The sequence below is a fragment of the Lynx rufus genome, unplaced genomic scaffold (genome assembly GCF_022079265.1).
Source record: "Lynx rufus isolate CCGP_SWC_20201006 ecotype Redwood Valley unplaced genomic scaffold, mLynRuf1.p SCAF_13, whole genome shotgun sequence".
Lineage (NCBI taxonomy): Eukaryota > Metazoa > Chordata > Mammalia > Carnivora > Felidae > Lynx > Lynx rufus.
Genome location: NW_025814827.1, coordinates 12,329,012 through 12,352,467, shown reverse-complemented (window position 1 = coordinate 12,352,467; position 23,456 = coordinate 12,329,012). Strand labels below are relative to the sequence as shown.

Sequence of the window (23,456 nt, the reverse complement as noted above, 5' to 3'; positions counted from 1 at the left end):
CCAGGCGCCCCACCTCTGATTCTTGATTAGCTACACCTACTAGCTCTGATTCACTATGGAAGGCAACTCTACAGGGCATGAACATCAGAAATCAAGGATCACTGGGGAACATCTTGGCGGCTGCCTTCCACACCCTGTTACACTTCAAATATCATTAGCCCCTAAAACAAACTAAACAAAGTTCAAGTAAAGAAGAGACCGTACATTCAGACTGGTTTAATCAAAACTTCTTTGGGGATTTCTTGATCTTCAAAATTATGTATGATATCTGGCCCTCTCCATGTTTCTTCCTCATCTACAAATGGGTCCCAGACTGTCCTTGAAGGAAAGCAGGGCCTAGGCTTGATTTTAAGGGTTCTTTCTGGTTCTCTGATTTCTGATTCTACATTCTAATAAGAAAATAAAGCTTTTAAATTTCTTTTGAGTTGACATTTACACTAAAATTTATAATTCAATAAAAACATTCTAAAGTATGTCATTACAAGAATCATCTCTGTTTTATTTATTCTACAGAGTAATGATTTAAATTGAACGCATTTGGGCACAGTAAATATTTGACATGAAAAGTAGTTGTACCAGAAGAGGCGTCAGAAAAATAGCAACTTGTCTGACACAGAATAACTAGAAAATATTCTTCTGTCTGATCATTTAAGTGTTACAAATCCTGAGAATGTTATACACTGAACAAACTAGGTACTACGTATAATTAAATCTTGCTTGCAAATCATCCATTAAAAAAATGCTTCGAGGTACAAATCACCTATGTATTAAACATGAGTCTTTACATTTTACAAAGAATTTAAACAAATATACCAAACAATTAAAGTTAAGTGGCTCTTAAAACAGCAATCAGTCAGGTTCAAGGACACACTGTTCCACGATTTCCCGTAAATTGGGGTTTTCCATTGCAGCTGCCACTCGCTCTTTGTCATTTATCTGCTTGTTGACTGCAAAATACAGACGAAGTTAGCAAAGGAACTGTGTCAATATATAGTAACAAATTTTTTTAGCCTGTTAAAACAGAATTTAACTCCTTGGTAAATTAAAGCTTATTTTGGCTAATGATTCCTAAGTTCTAGAAGGGAGACTTACAGAGAAAATTACACCCTATAATCCTACTACTCTTCCACAACTATTTTCATTTCTTTTTTTCTAGTCTTTGTCCATATACATATTTCCATACAGAGTAAAGACTAAATGAAATTTTAAAATTTTCTATCTTTCCCCCTTTAACCTATTTTTTTTTTAATTACAGGGTAATTTAACACATCAAAAATTATATGTCTTCTAAATTAATTATAAAGACTACGCTACATTGAGCACCTTTATACATACACCCTTCTTTTTGGAAAGGTTCTTAAAAGTGGCATTGTTAGATCAAGGGATATGAATATTTTCATGGTTTTGATTCTCATCACTGAATTACTTCCCAACATTTTTTAACTTATTATATTGTCAACAATACATGAATTATCACTTTGCAAAAAATATCTGACAGTATAAATAAAAACAAATAAACACACACATAAAAGAGGAAGTGAAAAATGGCTCCATATTTTTGTTGTAATTTATAATCCCTTGATTAATGATGAGTGAGAACATTACCCCATGTTTATCTCTTAGTTCTGTGAATTTTCCTTCATCTACTAGGTCTTTTTTTTAATGAGTCTGCATGGATCTTCATATAATTAAGGTACTGGCCCATATCTGTTGTCTATAATTTGCTAAAAGCACTCTTGATGTAAGAGTTCAAAAGAAATGTCCATATTCTTTTCTGGACCTTCAATTTAAATTTTAAGTACATAGCTCTCTATCCTGCATCCAAGAAAAATATCAAGCCCTCCTTAGAGTTTATAAGTCAAGGTCCCTAAAGCTGGATATTCTTCAGAGATGTGCAGCTCCTAGCCTAAACCAGCCAATATCCATAGGTCTTACCTCTAGTTCACCTAGAGTCCTACAGAAAAACTACTTCCCTTGAAAAGTCTAGGTTCCCCCTCAAGGAAGAGCTAACAACTAATTCTGCACTTTTTTGACCCCGTAGATAGTTGGATGGCAGAATAACTTGGTATCCAAGATGAAGTACTATCTGAAGTTGTTTCTTTCTAATAATGAGTCAGGATTGACTTACTGTCTTCCTCCGTTGAGTGGGTTCCTTCCGAAATGTAGATTTCCAACTAGGAAGAAAAAAATATTAAAAGCAAAACATTTAGAGTACTCTATGATAATGAGTGAAGTGCAATGCACAGAGGACTCAAGAGCCTAAGGATGAAAGCCCAATTCCTTTTTCTAACATCAGTGACAGATCCCTCTAAAACAAGGACTGAAATTAGCAGGATTTTAAATTTTGGTCACCTGTGGGAAGGCTTGCAGGGTTATTCCCATTAATTACTTTTTAAAATGCATACATACAAATAAAAGTTTACACAAATGAGATCTCAAACGTATTTCACTCATGGATCTCTCTACCTCTTCCTCCCAAATTAGTACCTAAAGTATCTAAACTTACTCCCTGCCCCAAGCCCCAAGCAAGCTATACTAATAATCTCGTGTAGTTTATTCCATATTTTTTCTCCATACCTAATAATGGAATATAGATTTTATACACACACACACCAAGGTTGGAAGTTTCTTTTCTTTGCTTATTTTACAAAAATAGGATCACAATATACAGTTGTCAGTATCCTCCTTTTTCTCATACACTGTTATCTTGCTAAATTTCCTCTCAAGTATAATATCAGTTAAGGTATCCCTCCTGGCCTCCTGCACTCCCTCAGATTAGCTAACCTCCAAGAACTGGAGCTTCTGAGATAAACCCACAAAATTACTGCAAATCCCATGGCAAATAAAGCATGCTATATGATAAACTCGTGTCTACTTTCCAGAGAACAGTGGAGTGTATTAACTAATTCTTATAAAGTTATTTTACTACTGAGATAAACGTTTTTCAAGAGTGAAAAAAAAATCATACCTTATTATGGTTAAAAGAGACCCCAGAGATCATCTAGAACAGTCTTTTTTTAAAAACAAAACACCATATAAATTCCCCTAGTGGCATGACACTAACTCTTCTTCCAGACAATAAAGCAACAGGTATAAATCACTTTATACTCATTTACTTTGGTTTAAATTATGCACGACTTATTACTCTGGAAAATGGTAAATAAAGGGGAAAAGTCAAGCACTTACCCTGAGATTCCTATATGAACTAACAATACCTCAGCGAAACCACACAGTTGGTTTGGTACCGGGTAGGCACAGAAGATTCTGAATTCGAGAGATTACTTGCGGCCCTTTCTAAGTGGTTCTTACTTGGTTTAAAATTTTTGCACATGAAAATATGCTTAACATTATTAGCCACCAGAGAAATGGAAATCAAAACCATGAGTTATCACTTCCAACCCACCAGGATGGCTATAATGAAAAAGATAGTAATAATACAGATCAAACAGAAGTGTAAGTAAAGATGTGGAGAAATCAGAACCCTCATACTGCTGGTGGGAATGTAAAATGGTGAAGTAGCTCTGGGAAACAGTCTAGCAGTTCCTCAAAAGGTTAAATACAGTTAGCAAAAGATCCAGCAATTCCCCTCCTAGGTAGAGGAAAAATGAAAACATATGCCCAAACAAATTTATAATAGACAAAAAGCGTAAACAACCCAAGTGTCCATCAACTAATCAACAGATAAACTATGGTATATTCATACAACGGGAATAGTGTAAGGCAATAAAAAGGACTGAAATACTGACACAAGCTACAACATGGATGAATTCTGAAAATAATATTTTAAGTGAAAAAAGACGACAAACGTATGATTCCATTTGAATTAAACATCCAGAATAAACAAATATACAGAGACCAAAAGTAGATCAGTGGTTAGCTGGGGTTAGGGGAAGGTTTGGGGAAATAGGTGTGGGGTTTCTTACTGAGGTGATAAAAATGTTTTAAAACTGATAGTAGTGATGGTTGCAAAGCTCAGTGAATATACTAAAAACAATTAAGTTGTACACTTTCAACAGGTGGAACTGTATGAAAGGTGAATTAAATCTCAATAAAGCAGTTATAAAACAAGAAAATCTTCCTTACCTTATGTTTAAACGGTAAACACCGCTGAAGTTTTACTCTTAAGCACAGCCCTGTAGAGGGGAAAAAAAAAAACAAAACCGGCCCCAATTATCTAGTCTTTTATTAGTTCTTGAAAAAGCATACAGCTGTGTGTAGATATCTCCATACAGTACAGTAGCTGGAAACAGCTTTGGCTTAACCCAGCGGAGGTTTCCTTTGAGCCATGCACCATGCTAGCAACTTTTATTTAGTCTTACATACTCCTCATAATACTCCAGTGAGCCAAATATTACCAAACCCATTCTATAAATTATGAAACCAAGGTCATAATGTAACTTGCCCAACATCACTGAGCTAGTAAAGTGGAAGTTGGGACTAAAACCCAAGACCACTGCAAAGCCTAGGTCCTTTCTACTGCATCGATTTGCCTTCAAGCAAAGGTCAATTCACTCATTACACTTTATTGAACACTAACAGACCAGATCACCCAAATATTTAAAACCAAGTAAGAGTCACTTAGGGGAGCCTGGGTGGCTCAATTGGTTGGGCATCCAACTTTGGCTCAGGTCATGATCTCGTGGTTCATGAGTTTCAGCCCCATGTCGGGCTCTGTGCTGACAGCTTGGGGCCTGGAGCCTGCTTCAGATTCTGGGCTTCCGTCTCTCTGCCCCTCTCCCACTCAAGCACTGTGTCTCTCTTTCTCTCTCTCAAATATAAATAATTTAAAAAACTTAAAAATAAAATAAAATAAAACCAAGTAAGAGCCACTTAAAAAGGACCACAAGAAACTTCACAAGTTTGGAATCCTCTATGCCGCAATGTACAAATAGAGCTGTTGCCCTGAAACAAGTTCCTCTGAAGTTCAGTTAGCCACCCCAACGCCAAGTCACAGTTCAATGATTTTTTTTCCCCTTGTTGAGACTTGTAAGAGAAATTAAAACTGGGTTTGGAACAGACTCTTTTGTGCCCATGCTCTACTTCTTCCCCCACTTCAAAATAAGGAATGAATTTTTAGTTAAATCAACATCCCAACATCCCACAGAAATCGAATTGTTCTTATTATGCACAGAAAGTGTTCCGGAGTGCTTCGAGTCTAGAACACAGGAATTTCATAATACATATTAAAGAGCTCTAAACACAATATATCATTTCTTTAAGGGGTTTTCCCTTTAAACCATCTCCTTAAAGCCTATCTGGAGAGTTCTTCTTCTCCCCACGCTGTCTCTTTTATCTGTTACCTGTACACCATCTGAACATTCTCATGTGTTCTACTCACCGTTGGTAGGTGTTTTATCCATAAAGTAAATAATAACTGTTTCACAACTCACAAAGCACTTTCTTGAGCATCAAAATCCTCAAGAGAAGCAGTACAGCATTATTGAGATAGATTCTTTGGGTTCAAGAGTGGCTCCAGAACATACTAGCTATGTGACCCTGGGCAAGCTACTTAATTCTTCTGAACTTCAGTTTGCTTATCCATAAAGTAAGTATTATAACAGTACCACTCTATATAGGGGTGTTATAAGTAATAAATAGTTACACAATGTGCCTAAAATAGTACTTGGTACATAAAAAGTATCTAATAATATTAGCCATTACTATTGTTATCATTTTCATTTTACAGCCAGGAACCAAGATAAGTGATTTGTTTGACATCATATAGTTAACAGGTGGACAGCTGGGAGCTAAATATAGACCTTCTGACTCCAAATCCTGTGCCCTTCATATTGGATCACACCTGCCTCCAGCTATTCTTGTCTGGACTAAGTCTACACAAATAGTTAACAACTGGTTTCTCTGCCTTACCCGCTCACCCCCTTTGAGTTTCCTTTGTCTCTGCAATTATCTACCAGGATGAGTAGGTGACAACGTCAGCAATCCCAGGGGAATGCACCCAGGTGCCTTTCCCTGTTTAGTACTATCTGCTCACAGGAAATGCCTCCCAAATGTCAGAAAGAGAGCTCTTTTTATTAAGTTTTCCGATCATATCGATTGAACATGGTTACTACACTACTCTACTAATCTCTAAAAAGGCAAGGGTCTTAACTGAAACTCATATTGAAAGAGCCAAAAAAAAAAAAAAACCGACAAAACTTTGCTCAAGAAGTGTACAGATCTGGGGGTGCCTAGGTGGCTCAGCCGGGTAAGCATCTGACTTCAGCTCAGGTCTTAATCTCATGGTTCGTGAGCTCAAGCCCTGCTTCAGGTGAGTCCCGTTTCTTTCTCTCTCTCTCTCTCCCTCCCTCCTCTCTTTCTCTGCCCCACGCTCACTTGCGCGCACGCTCTCTCTCTCTCTCTCTCTCAAAAACACAAAAACAAAAAACAACACCTGAAGTGTATAGATCTGAAATATCTACCATAATCAGATCTTGGTATCTTTACATTTACTTTTATTTCATGGACTTTCATAAACACAGTTTTTTCAATAATTACAATCATTATGCAAATTCAACTTAGCATTTAAGTTTTTTCATATATTGCTCAGATACTTTGATTCCTTGATTATATTTATCATTTTCAATAGCAATAAGAAATCCCATTATATTGGATGCCATTTCCTTAATAGATACTATAATTTCTTCCAGATTTCTTTATTATAAGTTTATGATAAATGTTTTGTACATGCTACTGTTTTCTTCTATGGAATTATTTCCTTAATTCCTCAAAGAGTAGAAACTTTTTAAGAAGGATTTCCTAATATGTACCCAGAAGCTTGAAAATACTTATACCACATGACCCAATAATTCCAATTAAAGGAATTTATCCTGAGGCAATAACTGGAGACATATAAAAATATTTACATATAAAGTTGTTCATCATAGTATAATTTATAATTGTGAAAGCCTAGAAGTGGTCTAAATGGTATAAAACATAATATATTGTGCGAGTAACACAGACCTACATGACTATATAATTAAAAACTAATATTTAATGATGAATAAAAAATTGCCTATGTTTATCTATTTCAAGCTTTCTATTATCTAATCCTTGTAATGCCGTTGCTATTCTTACTATCTCTACTTTACAGATTAGGAAACTGAGGCCCAGAAAGGTTAAGTAACTTGCCTAAGACCACAAAATGGCAGACCTGACGGAGCTGGAGTTTTAAACCCAAACACACATTCTTTTATGACAGCTGGTTTTTATTTTGTTCTTTATGCTTTTGTGGGGGTTTCCAAATTATTGCCAAGATATTACTTTTGCAATTTTTTTTTTTAATTTTTTTTTCAACGTTTATTCATTTTTGGGACAGAGAGAGACAGAGCATGAACGGGGGAGGGGCAGAGAGAGAGGGAGACACAGAATCGGAAACGGGCTCCAGGCTCCGAGCCATCAGCCCAGAGCCCGACGCGGGGCTCGAACTCGCGAACCGCGAGATCGTGACCTGGCTGAAGTCGGACGCTTAACCGACTGCGCCACCCAGGCGCCCCTTACTTTTGCAATTTAAAAAACACAAAATAAACATTACTTTTTGAAAAATCAATTTGCTGAAGACTCTTGGAATAATAGACCCTCTGTTTAAGAACCCTTATATACCAAAATATTTTAAGACACCCCCTTCACATCAAAAGAGCAGCAGCTCTTCTGGAATCTGGCGATTCAGAAACTGTCCAGTGACAAAAAAGATAAGTATGCATTCAAAAACACTTTTTCCGGGGTGCCTGGCCAGATCAGTCAGCAGAGCATGCGATTCTTGATCTCGAGGTTGTGAGCTCCAGCCCCACATTAGGTACAGAGGTAACTTAAAAATAAAATCTTCACAAACAAACACCCCAAAACGCTTTTTCTAGTATGGAATATTAATAACTACAATATTACCTATGGATTCACAAACCCTCTAGTCCCTCAAGATGTGGCCCGTATACTAGAAACCACTAATAGGGATCCCAGATCAATAAGCGAGAAAAGACAGAAATCACAAGCACGGAAGCAATAATAAAATGCTTACCTTAAGCAATAATAAAATGCTTACCTTTTCGATCCTTTTTATAAACATCTATTTTTAAATAGATAATATAGTCCCATAGCTCACAAACTTAAAAATATGAAAAAGTACATAGTAAAGTCTCCCTCCCATCCTGTCTCCAACCTGCCCCGTTCCTACCACCACTACTACTCACCCCCATCACAGCTATTCATTTCTTATGTATCCTTCATTCATAGGCCATCAAATACAAATGTCTACTTTTGCGTTTTTTTACACAACCCTAGCAATATTACACTTGCTTTTATTTCTTAACACTATGTAATAAAGATCTTTCCATATCAGCACATGGAGAGTTTCTTCATTCTCTTTAAGAGCAACATAGTATTCCATTGTTAATACATACTAGCACTGATTATTTAAACCATCCCCTACCGATGAACATTTTGGTTTGAAATAAATGTCCTTTCTCTTCTTTATAACAAAGTATGTATTCAAAGACACCTCTTATGTATCTTACTGCTAACTATTCCAAAATACTGGGAATGCAGCCTCTCAAATAGAAAACAGCCTTCAAAATAAACCCCCAAAGAAAAAAACAAAAACAAACAAAAAACAAAAAACAAAAACAACACTTCTCCCACTAGGACTTCTGCCTATACTTCACTGAAGCCAACAGAGCAGCTAGAGAAGAAGGTGATGGTAGCAGTGCCAGTCTGAGAGCACCCACTCCAATCTCCAGAACTGAGGGGAGGACTGGCTCACACCCACTCTCCAGCCGTTGTAGGTGTGTATACCAAAGAGAAGCAGCATGTGTAACTAAAGGAGGTATCATGTTTGGAGTCAGGAGACCTGGGTTTGAGCTTCAGCTTCGTCGTTTCCTGGCTATGTGATTCTGAGCAAGTCACTTAGACTCTCGGAGTCTTAGGTTCCTCATCTGAAAAAGTCTCTCATAGCCTGTGAGGACTACAGAAGATACACATCTGAAAATACTGTGCGAACTGTAAAGTGTGATATATGATGCTAATTGTTATTCGGGGTCACTATCAGTAAAATAACTTAGAATTAAAAATATATTTACATATAAAACCTTACCGATAAGGGTTGCCAAAGAGCAGTGAGGTACTGTTGGCGTGAACCTGATAATAACCAAATAGTCTTCTTCGTTTACCTCCTGAACCTCCACACTACTTTCGGTTACCACTTCCAGTTCTTCTAAGGTATTGGGCTTCTCTGGGTCCCGGATGGTTCGAATCAAATCTATAGAATCATCAGAGACAAGGTATTATGTTAAAACATGAATATTCTAGGGGCACCTGGGTGGCTCAGTCAGTTGAGCATCTGACTTCGGCTCAGGTCATGATCCCACAGTTCCTGAGTGGAAGCCCCACATCAGTCTCTTGCTGTCAGTGCAGAGCCTGCTTTGGATCCTGTGTCTCCCTCTCTCTCTCAAAAATAAACGAACATTAAAAAAAAAAACAAAAACAGAAAGACCCATGAATATTCTAAATAAGGATGACTTAGCCAGCCCTAATCCAAACACTGCTTTTTTTAAAACCAAGTATCACAGTAACTCCCCAGATTTCTGACAGAAAATTTCACTACCAGTTTCCTTTTGAGAAGACAGTTTTCTTGGATTACTATTAGATCACACCCATTTCTTGGATCCAACATTGCAGAGAGAATGTAAGAATGAGAAAAGTGTCGGAAAGAAATGTGGAGAAGGAAGTGTCGGAGAATGTGGTATCAGGATTTATGAAAGCAGAATCTGAATCAAGCCTTTAAATATGGGTGACATTTCAATATCTGACATTTAAGGTTGAAGGAAACTAAAGGACCAGAAATTGAGGGGTGCCTGGTTGGCTCAGTTGCTAATGCATGAGACTCTTGATCTTGGGGTTGTGAGTTTGATCCCCATGTTGGGTGTAGGAGATTACTTAAATTTTTTTTTAATTAAAAATAAGTTTAGTCTGCCTAGAACTCAGCATAAGTGAGGATATAAGAGATTCATCCAGACCATCAAGGATTGCTTTTACACCCAGCCACAGGTAATAAGGAATCAAGAGGTTCTGAACAAGGGAGTAAACGTGGACAGCACTATATTGTCAGCTGGTAACTCATCCACCAGCTGGTAGACTCAGAACTAAGAGTAGAGCCCAGGGATACCAGCTGAAAATGCTGGGCCCAAAACAGGCACATGACAATAGTAATGGAGAGGAGGTGAGAGATGGAGAAGTCATTTCAGAAGCAGAATCAATAGAATTTGACAAGTGTTTGGATGTAGAAGACAAGGAAAGGGAAAATGGAAGCTGACTCAGGTTTTAAGTCTGTCTGGGAGAACACTGATAGAATGAAGAAAAAAAAAAGCTGGAGAACACAGGAAGAAAGTTGGGTGGGGCTGGGGCAACTGGGTTCAATTTTATACATAATGATTTTGAAGTGCTTAAGGGGCAACCCAAAGGAACATTCCAGCAAACACTGAATGGTACATAAGGCTTAAAAGACCACCAAAGCTAAAGAGACACATAAAAAGATGCTCAGGGTGCTGTGTGGCTCAGTCAGTTAAGCAACCGACTCTTGGCTTTGGTTCAGGTCATGATCTCACAGTTCGTGGGTTTGAGCCCCAAGTCAAGCTCCATGCTGATAGTGCAGAGCCTGCTTGGGATACTTTCTCTCTCTCTCTGCCCCTGCCCACTCCCCTCTCCAAATAAATAAATAAACTTTACAAAAATGCTCAACAACACTCATCATCAGGGAAATGCAAATCAAAACTACAATGAGATACCACCTCACACCTGTCAGAATGGCTAAAATCAACAACACAAGAAATGAACAATGGCAAGGATGTGGAGAAAAAAGGAACCCTTGGGCACTCTTGGTAGGAATGCAAAGTGGTGTAGCCACTCTGGAAAACAGGATGGAGGTTCCTCAAAAGATTAAAAATAGAACTACCCTACAATCCAGTAATCATACTACTATTTACCCCCAAAATACAAAAACACTAATTCAAAGGGATACATGCACCCTGATGTTTATTGCAGCATTATTTATAAAAGCCAAACTATGGAAGCAGCCCAAGTGCATCCACTGATAGATGATTAAAGAAGATGTGAGACAGAATGATATTGCATTGTATATATAATGGAATATTATTCATCCATTAAAAAAAATGAAATACTGCCATTTGCAAGGACATGGATGGAGGTAGAGAGTATATAATGCTAAGTGAAATAAGTCAGAGAAAGACAAATATTGTATGATTTCACTTTTATGCAGAATTTAAGAAACAAAACAACCAAACAAAGGGGAAAAAAAGACAGACAAACCAAGGAACAGACTTTTAACTACGGAGAACTGACGGTTACCAGAGGGGAAGTGGGTTGAGGGATGGGTGAAACAGGTGAAGGGAATTAAGAGTACATTTATGAGGAGCACTGAGTAATGTATAGAACTGTTGGGTCATTATATTGTTCACCTGAAACTAACATAACACTAAGTTAACTATACTGGAATTAAAATTAAAAGCTTAATTAAAAAAAGGGAGAGAGAGAACACCAAAGCTACAGTGGTTGTTGAACCCACAGATTCACGAAGAATGAGTTTAACAGTAATTTTCAAGCTTGGCTGAACAATGGAATTATCAGAACTGCTTTAAAAACAAAACAAAACAAAAACTGATGTTAAAGCCCTACCCCTAAAGATCCTGATTTAACTGATGGGTAGCATGGGTTGGGCACTGTGACTTCTAAAAAATCCCTCAGGCTCCTCTTAGTACAATTTGAGAACCACTAATGTGAAGGGAGAGACCCAAGAATAGATCTGTGGGAAGTACCTAATTCAGGGATCAGAAGGAGAAATAAAAGCAAGAAGCAGAGATGGAAAGGGGGGTGGTTAACAATATTAAACGCTGCAGAAAAATTCAGGTGGACGAGAGCTGAAACAGGTCTTTGGATCTATCACTCAGGAGATCACCTGTAAAAAAGCAGTTTCAGTAGAGGGATGAAGGTAGAAGCCAGCTTGCAAAAGGGGAACTGAGTGGGAACTAAAAATGTAGTCCTAGGGCTTCAGCAGGGAAGGGGAAGGGAAAAGAAAAGAATCGTGGGTTTGGACAAAGCTAGAACAATCACAAGGGTAAGGGAAACTTGAGTGTTTTATATATAGCCCAAGGGGAAGAACCAAATAGAAGAAGAGAGACTGAAAATATGGGGGGGGGGGGCCACGACTGGCAAAATAAACAGAAGGGAATGAGACCAAGGATATGGGAGCCTGGGTTGGCCTTGGAGAGGACAAGATTTCCTTCCTACTCTGAGGTTGTAGAAGAAGATGGAAAAGGAGAATGAGACAAAAATGGTGAAGCAGAAAGGAGAGTAGAGGGAGTTCATGTAGGATGTTCTCAGGCCTGAGGTTTTGTTGTATTATTTATAGCACCCTTATAATCAGAAATGCTACTGGGAAAACTAAACCAATCAAATTGCAACTTCTCCCCAGCAACTCCTGGGCTTATCACTTGATCAGCCACAGAATTTCAAAATGGAGGCAGGAAAATAAAGACAAAGCCTTCTTCTTCACAAGGCTCTATCATCGTGGGACTCAGGGAAACACCACTTTTTAAAAAGAAATTTGCGGGGCGCCTGGGTGGCGCAGTCGGTTAAGTGTCCGACTTCAGCCAGGTCACGATCTCGCGGTCCGGGAGTTCGAGCCCCGGGTCAGGCTCTGGGCTGATGGCTCAGAGCCTGGAGCCTGTTTCTGATTCTGTGTCTCCCTCTCTCTCTGCCCCTCCCCCGTTCATGCTCTGTCTCTCTCTGTCCCAAAAATAAATAAACGTTGAAAAAAAAATTTTTTTTAAAAATAAAATAAAATAAAAAAAAAAAAAGAAATTTGCTTCCCCTCATCCTAGGCATGTTCCCTGTAAGGCTCATTTATACAGGCCACATTATATTCTTTATATGTTACTTAAGCCTGATATTAAATTTCATCCTGCATTAAACTTCTCTGGTTTTCTACTGATTTGAGAGCTCTGGATTTATTTCTTTAGGAAGAAATGTTGCTCTTCTCACATTACTCCCCTGATAAAAATTCTTCTATGGCTCTGCACAGATATTCTTTATTTACATTTAAACCTTCAGTATCCAATTCCAACCTGGTATATAAAACAATTTTTTAAATGTTTATTGATTTATTTTGACACAAAGAGAAAAAGAGAGATGGCACAAGCAGGGGAAGGGGTAGTGAGAGAGAGAGAGACAGAGAGGGAGAGGGAGAGGGAGAGGGAGAGGGAGAGGGAGAGGGAGAGGGAGAGGGAGAGGGAGTGAGAGAGAGAGAGAGAGAGAGAGAGAGAGAGAGAGAGAGAATATCTCAAGCAGGCTCCAAGCCATAAACCCCATACAGGACTCCATCACACAAACTATGAGATCATGACCTGAGATGAAATCAAGAGGCAAACACTTAACCAACTGAGCCACCCAGGTGCCCCTAAAACAATTTTTGATAGCACTTTCACCTTTAAACCACAAACCCTAACCTGTAGACCCACCTATCTGCCATTCCCTAACATATTATTTTCTCACCTCCATACTTTTGCTCCTTTTTCTCTGCTTAGTATGCCTTCTACCCACCATATATCCAGAACCTACTTCTACTTCAATGCCTAACTCAATGACTCCTCCTTAAACTCTTTCCAGATTCCCCAATCAGAGATTAGGATCTCTCCTTCCTCCTATTGTTATCTCTTATTCAAGTCTATTGGTTGGTACTGCATATAATAAAAAAGTCTGTTTTTGCTTACATAGGTCTCCCTCAATATAAACTTGAGGACAAGAATCATCTCTCTTCCAAGGTTGTATCCCCAAGTGCCTGTCCGTCCTGAGATGCTGTAGACAGAAGTCTGATAGGACAGGAATGTGTCCCTGTTGTGGGGATCATTCCACTCACAATAATCATATAGTTAGGGTTAAGTCCTGCCTCTAGTAAGAGAGGGGTAAATTTGATTGGCTCCAAAGGTCTCTTCCAACTGTGACCTCCTTCTACTGGCCCATAATCCTTGCCCACATTTTATTTGTATTCTTAGGGTTAAATCTTTCTCCCTCAGTCAGCAGGAATCTCTGAACATTAGTTAGTCCCAGTCTTTTTAGTTTTCAAAAACAATACTACCTAAGTCCAAAAACAGCCGTAAGACAATTGTGAAATGGTGTAAAGTGCACGAAGTTTGAAATCAGAAGATCCGGGGTTTGGTTTTTGCCGTTGGTTTAGTGGCAGCGTTACCTCTGGGTAGTTAACCATTTTAAACATTTGTTTTCTCATCTGTACGAAGAATATGGTCCCAAGGGATTAAAAACAAAACAAACACATGTGACTATATGTGTGTTTCTGTGTATTCGTTTTTTGCACTCCAGGCTTGGCTGTGATAAGAAACTCTAATTTCGAGGCCCAGGTACAGGGAACCAGTCTTGTCCTCCTCTTCTCTCGGGGGAATCTCTGCATTTTCTTTTGCACATGAGAGCGGCTGTAACCTTGGGCCAGTCCCCAACTCGTTAGTCACCCAGCAGTGCTCTCGGTGGTGGCAGGAGGAGGAATGTGTATCCAGGGGTTAGGGAACGCAAGGAAGGAGACCAGTAGTGCAATCACGCCAGCGTTCCTTCCTAACCAAGCACCCTAGACGCCTGCTCTGCCCAGAAGTCTTGAGAAGGGCACTAGCGCATGAGAGGGAAATGAGGTGTTTAAGACCTCCAGGCTCGGCTTAGCCCCAAGTTTGGGAAGAGCTCCAGTCCTAGAAAGACCCACATTTCCCCACTCCGGAGAAAAGGCTTCCCAAGCTTTCCGCCGAGACCCAGAAAAAACCGGAGTTTCCACCCCCAGCCCTCAGGTGAAGCCCCTGTTACCCCCGTCTCCACATACAAAGCCACACGCTGCCCTGGGTAAAATTAATTACCATAAACCTCTAGCGCTTTCTCTTCCATGATCCGGGGCTGCCGGGCAGCTCCCCGCTCAAAGAGGCCGGAGAGCCACAGGACTCTGCTCCGCGTCCAGGAAAGCAGCCCGGACACCCGCTCCATCCTTACGCTCCGCCATCCCTGGCGATTGTCCCACCCGAGCCACCGTCTCTCAGCAGCCGGCCTCGCGATTTATCAACTTCCTGGTCTTCAAATGGGCCAAGACGAGTCTAAAGCTCCAGGGGAGCAGAAAATAGGCGGGACCCGACGGAGTAGCGCGGAGGACCTAGGGAAGGGCCCCGCAAAGACTACAAGCCCCAGCATGCTTTCCTCGGTTTCGGCGGGACAGGGGGAAAAAAAATTCCTCCCAGCACGTGAGGCGTATTGCGTGCTGGGACGTATGGGGCGTTTTCTTCGGAAGACAGAGAGCTGTATTCTGGGATTTGTAGTCTCTGTCGGGGAAGGGGGTTAGGTAACGGTCTGTTACTTGCTACTGTTTGCCTCACTCAGCGCCTTCAATAAGCTAAAGATGAATCCTGAAGAGGTAGGGGGAAAGGAGATCTTGATTTCTAGCGCTGGAGGAGCGTGTGCAAGGAGACTTTACTGTTATTTTTCTGAGGGAGCTGCTTCCAGCCAGTTTTCTTACTTCCTAGTCACGCCGGAAGTGAGTTTCCGTTGGGGTGAAACGGAACACCTTGGGAGCCCAGTGAGGTTCGTTAGATGTCGCGGAGGCGGAGAGGGCTTTTTGATTTTCTCGTCTCAGAGGGACTCGGACCGGCACAACTTCCCACTGCGAGCTATTTCTGTTAGTTGCCTTCAAAGACAACTTAGAACGACAGCGCTTGCGCTGTGCCCAGGGCATCCAGTAGTGACACATTGGAGATCGTTATCCTAAAAAGAATGGTTTAAGTCCTCTGGTGTTCGTGGCTGTGATGAATGCCAGTATCAAGGTTGATGATGTTATTTTTATCCATCCATCTCTCCAGTCAAGTTTCAAACATTTGTTGGGCACTTACTTTGCCAAACTTGGTCTACAGACGCTGAGAATACCAAGATTAGGAGGCGGCCCCTGCATTCAAACAGTTCATACATAGACCTGGGAAGGAGCCAATCCCTGATGTTGAGGAATTTGCAATTAGAAACAAACCTTTTGTCACATTTGATGGCAAATTTCATCTCTATTGAGAAGAAAGGATTACTTTGCACAATTATCCTATGCTAACATATCCCATTTATCTTCAAACTTTTGTTTAAAGTATTGTCTGACTGATTTAGACTTTAGTCTTACCAGACAACAAGTGAATAGTTTAGGCCCCAGGAAAATTTTGTTCAGAGTTTAAGAATTTCTTTGCCATCTGTTCCACTTCACTCCACAGCAATTAAGAGTATAATCCTCACTTCCTTGCAACCAAATTTAGGGCACTGAGGTCTCACCTTCTGTAGGGCCTCCCAGCGTCTCCAAGCATGACTGATACGCATTCACACGGCTCCCAGAGCACACTGTAGCACTGAACACGTTGAATCGTTCATTTGCATGCCTGTCTCTCAAGTGCCTGTTGAGTCCGTTTATTTCTGTATCTCCAACGCATAGTAGGATGCCAGGCATACAGTAGATGTTCAATATGTATTTCTTGAATGAATTAACTAAATGAACAAAGAATAAATGGCGAAACTTTACTGCAGCCTGTTGAGAGCCCTCAGTCAAAAATATTTATTGAATCTCAGTGACAGCACTGTGCTTGGCATAGGTACGTGGGGTGTAGAAGAGTTTTCAAGCTCCTTTATTCGAACGACATCTTAAGAAGCCTGTTAGATAAGGCTATCCAGAACACAAAGAACCCTAGGAATGTGAGCAGCCCATACCTAGCTCCTCCTTTTCTGGCCCATTCGCCCCCCTGGTTAAGATCTCAGCGTGGCGATGCAGGGCTCGGATTTGTTGGGCACCAGTGGTGAACAGGCCTGCCCCGCCCGGAGCGGCTAGGCTCCGCCCCTGAGCCCCCGCCCTGTGCGTCCCGCGGGGTTGATCACGAAGATCCCACTCCTCGTTCCTCTGGAACGTTTTGCTCGCGGCGCTATCTCTCTATAAAGTTGTTGTTGCGGCTTCCGCCGCGGGTGGAGGAAGATGGCGTCGGGTGGTGGTGGCTGTAGCGCTTCGGAGAGATTCCCTCCACCTTTTCCTGGCTTGGAGCCGGAGTCCGAGGGGGCGGCCGGGGGGTCAGAACCCGAGGCTGGGGACAGCGACACCGAGGGGGAGGATATTTTCACCGGCGCTGCTGCGGCCGTGAGTTCGCACCCTTCGGGGCGACCGGCGGGCGGGCGGGCGCCCCAAAAGGGAAGAGAGGCTAAGCGAGGGTCGAGGAGGCTGGGCAGAGTGGGCCCGGCGAGACCTTGCGTTGGTGACGATGGTCGTGGTTTGGGGGCCATTAATGAGTGCCAAGATGTAGGGGCCTGACTTCCAGGCCCCTGGGGCGGACGGTGAGAGGGGTGTGGTGGCTTCGCCGAGGTCCCTGACAGCTAAGAGCTGCCCAGGCCGGCATTTAGCCCTGCCGTGTGGTGACCCCAAAGACCCACGGGGCTGTTTTGTGGTGGTTTCCTGTCGGCTTGATTTAATAGGTCAGCATAAGGGGATGGAGTGCAGACTTTGCTCTCCCTAACCTTTCTGCTCCTAGGATGAATAGTGTTATCTGGAGTGGTTCAGGATGGCGACCCGCCCACAAATCCTTTCATTAGTTCAGAGCAAACCGATAATTACCAAAGGCCCGTTCTGGGTCTAGTTTATAAGAGTTAAGTTGACTCCTGATCTCTAAGGAAAATCCTACCAGAACTACATAGACCGCAAGCTTTGTCTCTTTTAAAAGGATGTATTAAAGTGCCTAAGTACCTTTGTGGGATCAGATTTGTAAATGTGAGGAGGAAATGGTATCTCCCTTCGTAATATCCAGGTTTCTCGTAAGAGGTGTTGGGAAAAACTAATCTTTATATGTGGAATGTGGAAATCAGTAATCTGTTCTGGAACCATTGGAGATGTTTGGGGCTGTTTTATAAGAATACTGACTCATACCACTTGGTACAGTTCGTTCTAGTTGAAAATTTCGGTACTAGGTTTGTGAATTTATGTATTATTCTATCTTGGATAATACTTCTCTTCATAGTAGCTATTCAGTACATGAGTGACTAAATAAAACAGTGTTAAGTTCTTTATGCAGCACGTGTCTGAAAAAGTTTGAAGTTTGTTTCATTTATGTCAGAAAGGTTATGTTTCTAGGAAATATCTTTGGTGACATCTTTAGAATTTTCCCTTTATATTCAGGAATTAAATTCATAATCCCAGCTCAAAAAGTACTTGTTGATGCTAATATAACCACTTAAACTATCTAATGAAGTCTTTGTTATTCTAAGAGATAACGCTTTCTACTATTTTAGTCTTTCTGTATCTCATTTAAAATAAATTTTTGGTCTTTTCCTTTAGTAATTCTCCCATAAGGTATCGAGAACAGCTCCTGTTAATAACTGCTGGGATGGTAGACAATCCAACCGAATATCTGAAAATAGAAACTCTGATATTGAAAGTGACTGGTCACATAGGCAAATGATGATTTATTTTGCAAAAAGGACCCTGGAAGGGTGATAGTTATTTTCTAAAATGTTGAAGAGGTTAGGACGTAATTGATACCAGATTACTTTACAGAGGCATAAATACTTCTCTCTTGTAAGACTGTTAAAGTACTTTGCCTAATTTCCAACCAAAGAGAGGAGGAGGGAGTCAGAATGAATTTGTTCTACCACAGAGAGCATAATTATTTTTAGTTAGATTTTGATCCAGGAAAATTGAGTTGCTCAGGAAACTAAAATGCTACTTGTAAGCCATTTCTTGAGCTGCCTGTTCTGATGTTAATCTTCAGAAAGCCAAGACTCCCAAGATTCCTCACTGTTTAAACTGTGACGTTTTTGTTAAATAGTCATTAAATACAAATTATATTCCAGTAAATGTTTTAGTTGTGAGCCAGTGTGAGAAGATAGGGGAAGAATAAAATAAGAACAAGGGCTTTGAAGGCTGATTAAAATCCATCCATGGGATACCTGGGTGGCTCAATCGGTTAAGTGTCCAACTTCAGCTCAGGTGATGATCTCACAGTTAGGGAGTTTGAGCCCTGCATGGGGCTTTCTGCTGTCAGTGTAGAACCTGCCTAGGATTCTCTGTCTCCCTCTCTCTCTGCCCCTCCCGTGCTCAAGTTCTCTCCCTTTGTCTCTCTCTCAAAAATAAACATTAAAAAAAATCCATCTAGATTATTACTTGGGCAGAGTACTTAATTACTTTGTGTGGTTTCCTAACCTGTAAAATGTGAGTGATAGTAGTATTTATGTCCACCATTGTGAGGATTAAATTAGAATACCTGTGAAATAACTCATGAAACAGTTGAACATTGGAAACGGTAATTACTCTAAGAATCAAAAAACCAACAGAATCTAATAATGTATTAGAAAAGTTACATATATAGTTTATCAAAATCAAACCAGTAATAAGATTGATTTGATTAGCTAAAAGTCATCAAAGAAGACACTTAATGACATCAGTAGCATCTTATTAAATTTACCTTCGTGGTGTGTTTTGTTGTGTATTGGAGGCAAAGGAGGAGTATTAAAAAATTGGGAAGGTGAGGCATATAAAATTTAAAATAATTTATGGTAGGCATGTAATATCCTGGACAGTGATGTAACAGCTGCTGTTGTTAATCATCCCATCTGTTCCTTTTTAGAGCCCAAGAGGTTTTGTTAATACAGTAATAAACGTATGATTTACGATCAAAAGAGTAGCCCATGATATGCATTTCAGAATCTGCAAACCAGTTACTAATGGGATAGACTGGAGTAAAAAAGATTATTAACACAAATCTGAAATCATTGTCTTAAGACTGAAAACCAGCTGGGAAATATCTTAAAATGGTTCTTAAGAATATCTAAGACCTGAGGCGCCTGGTTGGTTCAGTCAGTTAAGTGTCCAACTCCTGGTTTCAGCTCAGGTCGTCCTCTTAGAGTTCGTGAGTTCGAGCCCCATGTTGGGCTCTGTACTGACAGCTGGTTGGGATTCTCCCTCTCCCTCTCTCTCTGCCCCTCCTCCCCAAAAATAAATAAAAAATTTTAAAAAAATTTTTAATAAAATAAATTGAAAAAGAATACCTAAGATCTTATCTTCCTTCTTTCTGCTCCTTACTTTGTGGGCCTATAAATAAAAAGATCTAAAATTCTAAATATATTATCTGAATGTTTGATCGGACCTGAATCTAAATATGTATCTTTTTAGTTAAAACTTTCTTAGCTCTGGGATAAGATTAATTTTTCCTCTTACTAAAAGGAGACAGCAATTTTTGGCCCTCCTAAATCTTAATACTATGTTAAAAAAGACTAAATGGCATACATATTGTTATGCCTCACTTAACCTCATTGGTCTTACTTCTATACTTCTAAAACTGAAGGATAGAATTGAAGCAAGTTTTTTATTTACCTTCCCAGGAGTTCTTATATGCCCATCTCTTTTTAGCAGTATGCCGGGGCCACAATTAGATCTGCCTTGTAAATGAAGAGAACTGTGGAGGTTTTTCTCATGTTAAGAGGAAGAAGGAAAACATAGATAAAAACTTCATTTCACATTGTGGCCAAATCTGGTAACTACTTCTTACAGTGATCCATCAGACCAATTAGAATTTTTTCCCAATACTCATATTCTTGCATTGAAACCCTAGTAATTACAGAAATGGCTAGGAAGAATAAAACAGAATGAAGGAATAGCAGGAGGCTTGAAAAGTCATTTATTGAATGACTAGTCTTTGATTAATCAAGACTTATTTACATATTCTCTCTGGTATTTAAGACTAAAGAACATTATAACTTATTGGTATTCAAAAATCATGGATAGCAAGTGGTTTCTGATTGACCATGTTTCATAGACTATAGTGAATTACAGAACTGTAAGTTGTGTATTAACATTTAGACAGGAAAGGACATGTTATTTTTAGAATCCAGCCCTACATCTGTGATCAATATGTATCCTGAGGGATAATAAATCAGGTTTTTTTTTACTGTATGAAAAACATACACAAAATTTACCATCATAACCTTTTTAATTATAGTGTTCAATAGTATTAACTATACTCACATTTTTATGGAACAGAGCTCTAGACCTTTTTCATCTTGCAGTTCTGAAACTCACTACCCATTAAATAAAAACCCCCCTTTTTCCCCTCCCCCAAACCCCAGGAAACCACCATTCTATTTTCTGTTTCTATTAATTTGACTACTTTGAATAATCTCATATAAGTGGAGTCATGCAGTATTTGTCCTTTTGTATCTGGCTTATTTCACTTAGCGTAATGTCCTCAAGGTTCATCCATGTTCTAACATTCATCAGAATTTCCTTTTTAAGGCTGAATAATATTCTATCATATGTATGTATATACCACATTTTGTTTATCCATTCATTCCTCAGTGGACATTTGGGTTGCTTCTACCTCTTGGCTCTTGTGAATACTGCTGCCAGAACATGGGTATGTAAATATCTTTTCAAGACCCTGCTTTCAGTTCTTTTAGATATATACCCAGAAGTGGGATTACTGGATCATATCGTAGTTCTATTTTTAATTTTTTTTTTTTTTTTTTTTTTTTACTTTAGAGAGCAAGCGGGGGAGAAGGGCAGAGGGAAAGAGAATCCCAAGCAGATTCCAGGTCAGCATGGAGCCCGACGCAGGGCTCAATCCCACAACCCTGAGACTATGATCCAAGCCGAAGTAAAGAGTCACACACTCAACTGACTGAGGCACCCCCATTCTTAATTTTTTGAGGAACCTCCCTACTATTTTCCATAACATCACTGTTTTACAGTCCCCAAACCAATCTATTTCCTTTTGTGTGCTTATAGGATAACTTCTTTAGATCTGGACAGAATTTGGTAGTTTTAACTAAAAGCTCTAAGGAGATTGGTCGTTTAGCTGGCTAATATTTTAATTCTGTTCTACAAAATACATGGTGGCTGTTCCCAAGGATGTAACATGTCCTCAGTAAATTTCTTCAACGTTTTTTATTTTTTTGGGGGGGGACAGAGAGAAACAGAGCATGAACGGGGGAGGGGCAGAGAGAGAGGGAGACACAGAATCGGAAACAGGCTCCAGGCTCCGAGCCATCAGCCCAGAGCCTGATGCGGGGCTCGAACTCACAGACCGCAAGATCGTGACCTGGCTGAAGTCGGACGCTTAACCGACTGCGCCACCCAGGCGCCCCAGTAAATTTCTTGATAATATCTTTTCTCTATTATTAATCAGACTTAATGTATGTAACAGTATTTTAAAAAACTTTTTTTTAATATTTTTTTAATGTTTATTTTTGAGAGAGAAAGAGACAGAGTGCAAGCAGGGGAGGGGCAGAGAGAGAGGGAGACACAGAATCTGAAGCTCCAGGCTCTGAGCTGTCAGCACAGAGCCCGATGTAGGGCTTGAACCCACGAACTGTGAGATCATGACCTGAGCCAAAGTCAGATGCTTAACCGACTGAGCCACTCAGGCTGCCCCTATGTAACAGTATTTTTAAATTTTTCTTAATGTTTTTATTTATTTTTGAGACAGAGAGAGAGAGCATGATCAGGGGAGAGGCAGAGAGAGAGGGAGACACAGAATCCGAAGCAGGCTCCCGGCTCTGAGCTGTCAGCACAGAGCCTTAAGCGGGGCTCAAACTCACAGTCTTTGAGATCATGACCTGAGCTGAAGTCAGATGCTTAACTGACTGAGCCACCCAGGCTCCCCATAAACAACAGTTTATTGCTTAGTTTCTTTAGTTGATGGTGTAGTTATAACAAATAGTCATGGATAAGTGTTCCTCTAGTGTATAGTATTTTCTATAGGCATGTTGTCTCAAACACTTGTTTTTGGAGCTAACATCACGTTAGGTGGTCATATTTGGCATTGAAAGATCAGTAGTTGAAATTCCACATTTTTGACACTGATCTGATACATATGTTCTTGAAAAAGTCAGCAACTGGTGTTATATCCAGATATTCGTTTTTAATGCTCAGCTCAAATTGTAAGCAAGTTTTACTACTAATAAGTTTAGATTTTCTTGAAGTACATAGAGTCATTGATTTCTTAATCGTAGAATTGTACTAGCAGTTAACCTAGTTTTCAAGGTGATGCAGGAAAAGCTAACAAAAGTATTTACAAAGCAGTTTTGGAGATAGAGGGACGAGAGAAGACTTTTAAAGATGATTAATAACTTAAAATGTATTTAAAATTCAAGTTTGGGGCTTATGAGAGAAGCAGTAAAGGTTGCAGTCAGTTTTCTGGTTTCTGTAGGGAGCTGCTGCTCCTTTGCTTATTCAGGTGTTAGGGTAGTTCTTATGACAACCATTTGTGATTTTTTTTTTTTTTTTTTGGTTGGGAGGGGAGAGAGGAAAAAGAAACTCCAGTTTCTCTTGGTACTCAAAGCTTCTCCGTACTCTTGAGTAACTGTTGGCATAAATAAATGAGTAGTTGACAGTTACTGGAGCAAGTAGCCAT

General features: G+C 40.0%; 2 protein-coding genes across 3 annotated transcripts in view; one reads left to right on the top strand and one right to left on the bottom strand.

Moving 5' to 3' along the window:
* Positions 1–473: 473 nt before the first annotated feature.
* On the bottom strand, positions 474–15,137 carry CIAO2A (cytosolic iron-sulfur assembly component 2A). Its single transcript, XM_047074975.1, has 5 exons — positions 14,916–15,137; positions 9,083–9,247; positions 4,084–4,133; positions 2,129–2,174; positions 474–947 (listed from the first exon to the last, which is right to left on the bottom strand). Exons 1-5 carry the CDS (start codon positions 15,037–15,039, stop codon positions 850–852), a joined length of 483 nt encoding a protein of 160 aa, XP_046930931.1. The 5' UTR covers positions 15,040–15,137; the 3' UTR covers positions 474–849.
* Positions 15,138–16,984: 1,847 nt separating this feature from the next.
* Positions 16,985–23,456, top strand: part of SNX1 (sorting nexin 1) — a 39,644-nt gene continuing 33,172 nt past the window's right edge. Inside the window, exon 1 of one of the 2 annotated variants that reach the window (XM_047074974.1) lies at positions 16,985–17,197. In XM_047074974.1, the coding sequence (XP_046930930.1) occupies positions 17,039–17,197 (159 nt within the window). In that variant the 5' untranslated portion in view covers positions 16,985–17,038. The remainder of the gene's footprint in view (positions 17,198–23,456) is intronic. The other variant, XM_047074973.1, reaches the window with a different exon arrangement.

What these genes read in the sequence shown, in the direction of transcription:
- CIAO2A (XM_047074975.1), bottom strand. Translation starts at nt 15,039, where the DNA reads ATGGAGCGGGTGTCCGGGCTGCTTTCCTGGACGCGGAGCAGAGTCCTG. An exon ending in GAAAGCGCTAGAGGTTTATG is followed by an intron (nt 9,248 to 14,915) that starts GTAATTAATTTT and finishes ATGATTCTATAG; the next exon opens with ATTTGATTCGAACCATCCGG. An exon ending in GTTTACCGTTTAAACATAAG is followed by an intron (nt 2,175 to 4,083) that starts GTAAGGAAGATT and finishes TTTTCTTCCTAG; the next exon opens with TTGGAAATCTACATTTCGGA.